This window comes from Rhinolophus ferrumequinum, chromosome X (assembly GCF_004115265.2).
Source record: "Rhinolophus ferrumequinum isolate MPI-CBG mRhiFer1 chromosome X, mRhiFer1_v1.p, whole genome shotgun sequence".
Classification (NCBI taxonomy): domain Eukaryota; kingdom Metazoa; phylum Chordata; class Mammalia; order Chiroptera; family Rhinolophidae; genus Rhinolophus; species Rhinolophus ferrumequinum.
The window spans coordinates 1,888,276-1,896,644 of NC_046284.1; the positions used below are offsets into that span (position 1 = coordinate 1,888,276).

The following is an 8,369-nucleotide window of genomic DNA, read 5'->3' on the forward strand; positions in this document are numbered from 1 at the left end:
AGGCCCCCCTTCTGTTTTCGCGCAGAACCTTACTTATTCAGGTCCCGGGGCTTCGGCCTATCGCTGTCGGACCCCAGCGCGCAGGGCAGTGCCCACTGCTGACTGCTACACGGTGTAAGACAGTCTCTTGGGTTGAGGAGCAGCGATTGGCGGATCCCGCTGGAGTGCTTCCCGGGATACGGGGGGCACGTACGGGGATGCAGGCTCCGGGGCAGCCGCAAGCACCGCCCGGAAGCCTGAATGAGGCCTCGCGGTACGGGACTCCCAACCGTCAGCGTGGCCGCTATACAGGGTGCCGGGCCCGAGGCCGGGGCGCCTGCGTGCGCGTGCGTGCGTGCGTGGGCGCGCGTGCGCGGCGCCGCAGTCTGTAGGTTGGCTGGCTATTTTGCAAGCGGGAGGGGTCGCGCGCGCTCCTGCCTCCGGCCTCTGTCCCCCACCCCCCCTTCCCCGGTCCCGGCCTCGGTCTCTCCTTCGGAAAGATGTCGGACACGGCCGTAGCTGACACTCGGCGCCTTAACTCGAAGCCGCAGGACCTGACTGACGCTTACGGGCCGCCAAGTAACTTCCTGGAGATCGACATCTTTAATCCACAGACGGTGGGCGTGGGCCGCGCGCGCTTCACCACCTATGAGGTTCGCATGCGGGTGAGTCACGGGGTGAGGGAGACAGCTGAGGGAGGACCTGGCGACGGGCCGGGAAGGGCGGGGGGGGGGGGGTTGCCACAGGAGCGACGAACAGTGAAGACGCTTGAAGGGGTCCTTTGGGGGTTCGGGGCTGAATAGGTTTGGGGAGAGGTCTTCAGACGGGGTTGTGGGCCGAGGGTCCACAAAACTCCTGAGGGGGATATCAGACCGGGTGAGAGCAAACAAGTCCCCGTGAGCAAGAAGTGAAGCATGGCCGGATAGGGTGGGGACGATGGACAAGATCGGAGGAAGGAATTCAAGGAACTAGTGGTCACACCAAAGGAGTGAAGGGAAAGTGGGGAGAGGGCTGGGGCATGGAAAGCCGAGGCGAGATGTCGCTGAGGCCCCTAACTAAACTGGGTGGTGGGAAGTCACTGTGAAGAGGCCAGGAAGGCCCGGCCCGGCTTCTCCCGAGGGGGTCTGGTCTCCCTCCCTAGGATGATGGAGTTAGGCAAAGCCTGATTAAAGGGAAGGAAGGTAGACTCCAGGAAAGGCAGACAGTGGGCTCGGTGGAGCGAAATCAGAAAGGGAGTCTCCTGGAGACTGAGTGCTTCCCAGACTGGTGTAGAATTAGCATCTGAAGGAGAGAAGTGTTTTCTGCTTAGGTGTTCTCGGATACCACACGCTGTGTCTCACTGTGAAACCAGGCCTTCCACTGTGATTGGTGGATTGTCAGTCGTTGCTCTCTCATCCTGTGCTTATCCTTTAGATTCCAAGTGTCCAGAATGCTTATTTCAGTATTTATTGGCTCTCATTTGGGTTTCCTGTATATGAATGACCACTGGCCCTTTCTGTCCTAGATTAACCATTTGGATTTAGACCCTGGTCTCTAGTTACTTTAGTATATGACATTTCAGGATTGCCCCAGGAGTGGCTTCTTCAGTGTACACTACAGAGGACTTTATTCTCCAGTTCTTAGTCCACAGTGCAAGGATGGAATGTGCAGACAGCATACATGGTTTGCAGGTTCTTTTGCCCAGTCGAAGTGGTTACGGGCAAAAAAGTTTGAGAACCATTTTCTAATTTTCCTTATGTTTTCTTCTCAGACTAGAGGGCCAGAATATTCTCTGTGGACAGCATGCTGCTCAAACAGCATTTGAAGACCTAAAAGAGTGTATGTGCTTTCATTTTTGAATGAATGAATGAGAGCATGTGCTCCTCCCTGGGCATTGAAATCTAATTGCGAAATGATGGCCTCCAAATTCCAAGTTTGGCAAAGCCCAAACTGAAGAAAGAAAAATGAATAGAAAAAAATGAGAAAAACTCACCTACATAGATAAGAACTACTTGAAATCATCTCTTTGGGGAAGAATGGAAGTTAGAGCCCTCAAAATATCATAAAGGCTGGGAACATTTACTGGTACAGAACGTAATTACCTGGGGAGGACTGGCCATAACTTGTTCAATGTAAGGACTCCGCTGTGGGAGCTTTGGGGACACTGCCGAAGGGCCTTAGGGATTATGAATGAGATCGCTCTCTACTTCAGGCATTCTAACAACAGTGACTGCTGTGTGCCAGGCACTAAACCAGGTTTTAGTTTTTAAACCCTTAGAAAAATGCCATTTTACAGGTAGGAAACTGAAGAGGAATCCAGTTTCACGAACTTGCCCAAGTACACGAAGCTAGTGTATGGCGGGGCTGGGGTTTGAACCCAAGCCTGTCTGACTCCAAAGCCCATCATACTCTTTCCACTATGCTTCAGTCTCTCTGGCTATGCTTAGTTGCAAAACTGAAGCGTACAAAATTTTTCTGCCCACTAAGCTTTTCATCAGTCCTTTCCACAATTTCCAATTGCGTAGTGATGACAGGGCTGGTGGCAGTTCCTGGTTCTGTGGGTTTGGAGTTCATTTGTATTGTTCATGTTCATACATATATACATCTATATAGGCTTTTAACATTTTTTTCAACTATGTTCGGAAAAATTGGTGAAAATCGTTTAGTTTTAAATTTCTTTAAGTGGTCACAGTAGGCCTTATAGGGAGCATGAGATTCAGAGAATGGGCTTTGGGCGTCAGGCATTATGAATGGCAGAAGCAGATGCCTCTTGACGTTGTATAATAGCTATTTCTGAAGCTGTTCTCTTTCATTTTGCTCAGGAAAGAATTCTCCCCCTCCCATCCCCCCAAGAAATGAGGAGTCTGGAGAGGTGTCCTGGTGACTTCACATGATGTGTATGGAAATTTTCAAATGTCAGTTGTCCTTTGGACTTGAACTTTGCTTCTTCTCTCCTTTTCCTTGACTTTGTGTTGGTCAGAGCCCAAGGACTCTATATCTTGTACTACACAATCCTGTCTTCCTCAGGTGATCTGTAGGTTGGAGCTGGGAGACTGTCCTAGTGCATAGTAGCCCTTTCCTTAGATGGCTACCGTGTTTCCCCGAAAATAAGACCTAGCCGGACAGTCAGCTCTAATGCATGTTTTGGAGCAAAAATTAATATAAGACCTAGTATTATATCATATTGTATTATACCTGGTCTTATAGTAAAATAAGACTGGGTCGTACATTAATTTTTGCTCCAAAAGACACATTAGAGCTGATTGTCCAGCTAGGTCTTATTTTCGGGGAAACACAGTAGGTGCTGAGATGACAGGCCATTAACTGTCAGCATCCTGTGGGGATAGGGAAAGAATCTGAGTCAAAGGAGGAAGTTTACAGAATGGCGGTGGGTGGTTTTCTTGTGTCTTGGAAGAAACCACTCAGCATTTTTTTCTTTCCTTGATCTTTCTGTCGGTTTCTGTAAAAGCCCACTAGTTAAGGTTCTGCTGTTTGGGGATCATAGTATTTGTAATGAACTGTGGTGGAAATCTAGAATCAGATGACACTGAAGGGCTTTTTTTCTTGTAGCATCATTTCCCCCCAGCTTTATTGCGAGATAATTGACATGTAACATTGTGTAAGTTTAAGGTGGGCAATGTGACGATTTGATACACATATGTATTTCTTGCAGGATTCCGAGAATGTTCTCTGTAATGCTTTTTCTTGAATAGTTAATACATACAAGTGTACAAAATTCAAAAGGTACAAAAAAAGATGTACTGTAAAAATTTAAGTCTCCTTCCATGTGCCCTCCAGAGGTTCCTCTTTCGGAAGAAACCACTGTTTTCAGTTTCTTATTCTAAGGAACAGTTTAGATAATAAAGTATTACTTTACATGTAGCTCACTCCACTTCAACCCACTGACATTCCTTGGACCTCAGTCTCAGGTAGAATTGTAACTACTGTAAGTTGACCAGTTATTGGGCTTCTGATGACTTAGACCTGGATCCTGACGAGACGCTTTTCAGACTTCAGGACTACAAAGTGCGATGTAGAGAGGACTGTGCGAAGCTCTAGCACAGCTCCTAGAGGCTCCATTCCTGCCCTGCTGTGGAGAAAGGAGAGGGACTAGTTCCCAAATTGGCTGGTGGGAAGTACAGTCAGCACTAATACATGTGGTTGGCCATTTCTGTTTGGAACTCATAGACAAGAGCGAGGATAAGGGCTTTTTGTTTGTTGGGGATTCATGTTGCCATTAGAGTCTTGGGAAAATGCTCAGTGATTAAGATGTGGGAATCAGCTGGTTTATATCAGGGAGTGAGCTTCGCTAAGCCAACCTAACATAATTGCTATTTCTGCTCCACTTTCTGGATAAGGAGAGGGTAAACAGATACAAAGGGCCTCTGTGAATCAACTGAGTATTTATTGAGTAGCTTGCATAGTGTGCATTTAGGGGGATGCAGAAGTACTGATTGCAGTGACATTATAGTTTAGTTAGGCAGCAAGACTCAACAGGATGCATAAAACAAGAGTGGTCAGGGCAATACTACAGTATAGTTCTCATAGGCGGTCAGAGGAGAGGGAGACCAATAAATTAAGCTGGTGTTTGTCGGGAAAGATTTCCTGGAGGAAGTGGGACGTGAGCTGGCATTTGTAGAATGGAGAAGATTTGGACAGGAAAAGCAGAGAGAGCCATACCTTGGAGGCGCTATCTCTCCTTTACAGGGAACTTAGATTCACTTTTCAATTAAAAATGTAATACAGGCACATGATAAACTCAAATTGTCCAATGAAAAATGTGACCCTCCCACCCTTCTCAGTTCTCTAATCTTTTTCTCCAAAGTCAGTCACTGTTACCAGTACCTTTCCATAAATGTTCATAAATACATACAAATAAACATACCCCTTTTGAAAGACAAATGGAGGCAAGCTATTCTGTACTGTTCTAATTTTAATGTTTAATATATTTCTAAACTGGCAGGTATAGATCTTTCACATTCTTTTCACAGTTGTATAGTATTCCACTGTACAAGCTTCTCATATTTATTTCAGCAATTATCTATTGATGGACATTTATTATTATAAATAATAAAATCCAGTGAAAACCCTTGTACATACATATTTACATACAACTTCAAGTCTATTTGTAGGAAGCATTCTAAGCAGCAAGTGACTTTCAATGAACTGCGACAAGGCTGGATGTGGTAAGGACTGGTATTCACCTGGTGGTGTTTTGAAGGGTTGTAGGAGCTACTTCTTCACTGGGACCTGTCCCTGTGGTTCTGACAGGCGGCCACCACAGGCTGAACGTTCCTTACCACGTGTCTTCTCTCCTTCTTCCTTTCCTGTAGACAAACCTGCCTATCTTCAAGCTGAAGGAGTCCTGTGTACGGCGGCGCTACAGTGACTTTGAGTGGCTCAAAAATGAGCTGGAGCGAGATAGTAAGGTACGGCCCCGCTCCCGGTGTGGCCCCCTTGGAGGAGGACATCCACATGGGCTGACAGGGCATAAGAGCAGATCTATAAAATCTGTAAGGCGACGGAAAGGGCGAGCACAGTCTGCCTACCAAGTCCCAGTATATTGCGTGTGGGTGAGAACCTTTGGAACTTGAAAGTGGTGGTAAGTTCAAGAAAAAGTATGACTCGACTTAGTGGCTAGTACAGGCATACAGCTTAACTCATTGAGGTGCTAAGCAAGGGAAGTACAGTGTCAGGAGAGGCCCAGCTTGGGTCTGGGGGGGTGGTGGAGTGTTAACGAGAGTGAGGAGCGTTTGCAGTTTCTTTTCTGTCTTTTGAGATGGTGAGCCTGTCCTCCCACAGAAACAGTCAGTTTGACCCTTGACCGGGGCCGTCCTGACTGTTCTTATGGTCAGTTCTTGCAAGTTGCTGGCTGTGGGACTGTGGACCGTGTGCCTTAGGAAATGAGGTGCACAGGGCTTTACCCCCACCTCCCTTGTCAGCTCTCCCGAGTGGCTGCCATTTTGCGTCTGCCTGCAGATTGTAGTACCACCACTGCCTGGGAAGGCCTTGAAGCGGCAGCTCCCTTTTCGAGGCGACGAAGGGATCTTTGAGGAGTCGTTCATCGAAGAAAGGAGGCAGGGCCTCGAACAGTTTATTAACAAGTAAGCCAAGGTGCTGGGGGCTGCTCTTGCTCCTTTGCCCAGCAGGGGCCTCCTGTGTGTTTCGTCTGTCACCTCTTCTGTAATGGGGGACATGACATGGTGCCGATTGTGTGGTGGGCGGACTGGACAGTAGGACTCCACTCCTTTGAGCAGAAGCTGGGAAGGCGCTGCAGGTTGGGTGTGTCCAGGGCTCTCCCTCCTCGCCTCTCGAGCCGCCTTCTCTGCTACCTTGTCACCGTTGACGTGATGCCCTGCCCATGTCCTCTGCCTGCTTGGACCTCAGGGCTGACCTTGCCCTTCCTCCCCTGTCCATAGCCCCGTCCCTCTGCAAGTTCCCCTTGATCTCGAATGCTCCTGCTAACCATGTTGACCTCTTAACAGAATCGCTGGGCACCCACTTGCTCAGAATGAACGCTGCCTACACATGTTCCTGCAGGAGGAGGCCATTGACAGGAGCTACGTCCCCGGGAAGGTGCGCCAGTAGGAGCCCCTCTCCCTACTTGCCCTCTGCTCTCCTGCTGAAATAACATTGGTTTTTACACTAAGCCTCTCTCTCTGTTTGATCTGAAGTCGGCTGCCCATCCCCTGGTTTGACACGCTGTCTGCCATTGTATTCCTTGGTACCTGACTACACCGTGGGCTCCGTGCTGGGTCCTTCTCTCTGAGGAGGGGCGGGAAACCACAGGCAGATGCCCTTTGCTTGGGGTTGGGGGGTGGGTGGGAAGACTGTGCTGGAAGGCAGTTTCTTGGGGTTTACCCATACCAGGAGGCAAAGCTGGGGGTGGGGGGCGGGCCTGGTGCTGGCAAGGCACTTGGCTACGAACCGATGCCGCGAGTCCAGGGGATTTTTCTTACTCTTAGGTTTAACCAGGAACAATGAGCAGGGAAAAACCCTGCCTTTCCTACCTGCATGAACTTTTTCCTTCCTGGGAGGGTGGTAGAGACGCAAAATCTCTTCTTGTTTTCTCTAGGCCTGCTCCCAGTTTTGTCAAGAGTTTTCCTTTGTTACTTTCTCTCTCCCTTGATGCTTTTCATGGCAGTAACCCTCCTAGAGTCCAAGCAGTCTGTCATGTGGAGCAGGGTGTGTGGGTTTTCTGGGCTCCCCTTCATGGCTGCCTCCGAGTCAGAAGGAAGCCCTAAGGCAGTAGGGCTCCCAGCAGGTGAGTCAGTCTGAGCCTGCAGTTCCCCCTCCCCAAGCCCTGGCTACCTATGGTTAGCTTTGCAGTTGGTGGCTTGCGGGCTAGGGGCAGCTCCCTGAAGGTGGGAGTGGGTCGCTTTCTAGGTACTTCCACTCTCCCTTCCGCCCTCTCACTTAGTGCTGCCACAGGGCAGAAGCACATGCGCAAACCACACAGCAGGGCTCCCCGGCGTTACGGGACTAGCCGCACATGTTTCCCACGGAACTCCAGCATTGTCCCAAGCGCTGAGCTAGGGCTGGCAGCTGGCTATGGATTTCCCAGGCCTTGCAGTCTCAGGCAGCTTCTTGAGGCTGCCAACTTTCCTGGCCTTGTCCGGGAGGTAGTGGTTAGTTTGCTGGGGCCCATCACTTGGTCCAGGTGGTAGGATGGGAGCAAGCTAACTCTGGAGGCAGGTCGGAAGTGGGGCTCTGCTTAGCCTCCCTCCCATTGAAGGATTGCAGTTCTCTATCCAGGGTCTTGGGGCAAAGGATTACCGATTCTGATAGGACCACATCCTCATGGGACAGACTAAGACCGGACAGACTAGCATGTGGGTTTGGACTCCATGTAAGTGTTGACGTTCCCTGACCCAGATCAGCGGTCCCGCTGCTGAGTCTGGCTTGTGCCAGGGGCTGAGCAGCCCCTAGAGAGAGGCTCTGCTCCCTTTCCCACCTCCCAAACGTTGCTGTCGTTGCTGCCTTTTGGATTTCTCTCCTCTGTTACTTTTTTTAGAGATTCCTTCTTTGATTGTGCATAAGTGCTGAGAGCCTGAGGCCCCATTTCTGCTGTGTATATATCCTGACTCGGGGCTTTGATTCAGCAGACTATTCATTCTTCTGTCAGACAATGTCATATTCAACTCTGTTCATATTAAACCACTGTGAAGCACGCCTCTGTTGTCCTGTACTTTTTAGGATCTAGGATATGCTGGGTATTGTGAAGAAATCATACAACACGGTCAGTGTCCTGAGGTGGTAAGTCAGTTTTGCACTTAAATTTCTAAAGAAAGCAGAACCCTAGCTGCCTGTAGTGCTCTTTACCTGTCCTTGCAACTGGCAGTTGACTTTGTCACACAGGTAATGCACTTGTAGCAAGTAGCTGTAGGGCTCAGTACCTGCAGTTTGCGTTG

General features: G+C 49.4%; 1 protein-coding gene across 1 annotated transcript; it reads left to right on the plus strand.

Annotated features, from left to right (window-relative positions):
• The first annotated feature begins 340 nt into the window (after nt 1-340).
• Nucleotides 341-8,130, plus strand: SNX12 (sorting nexin 12). Its single transcript, XM_033115612.1, has 4 exons — nt 341-644; nt 5,292-5,387; nt 5,938-6,062; nt 6,444-8,130. The coding sequence occupies exons 1-4, from the start codon at nt 480-482 to the stop codon at nt 6,544-6,546; spliced, it is 489 nt and encodes a 162-aa protein (XP_032971503.1). The 5' UTR covers nt 341-479; the 3' UTR covers nt 6,547-8,130.
• The last annotated feature ends 239 nt before the right edge of the window (nt 8,131-8,369 follow it).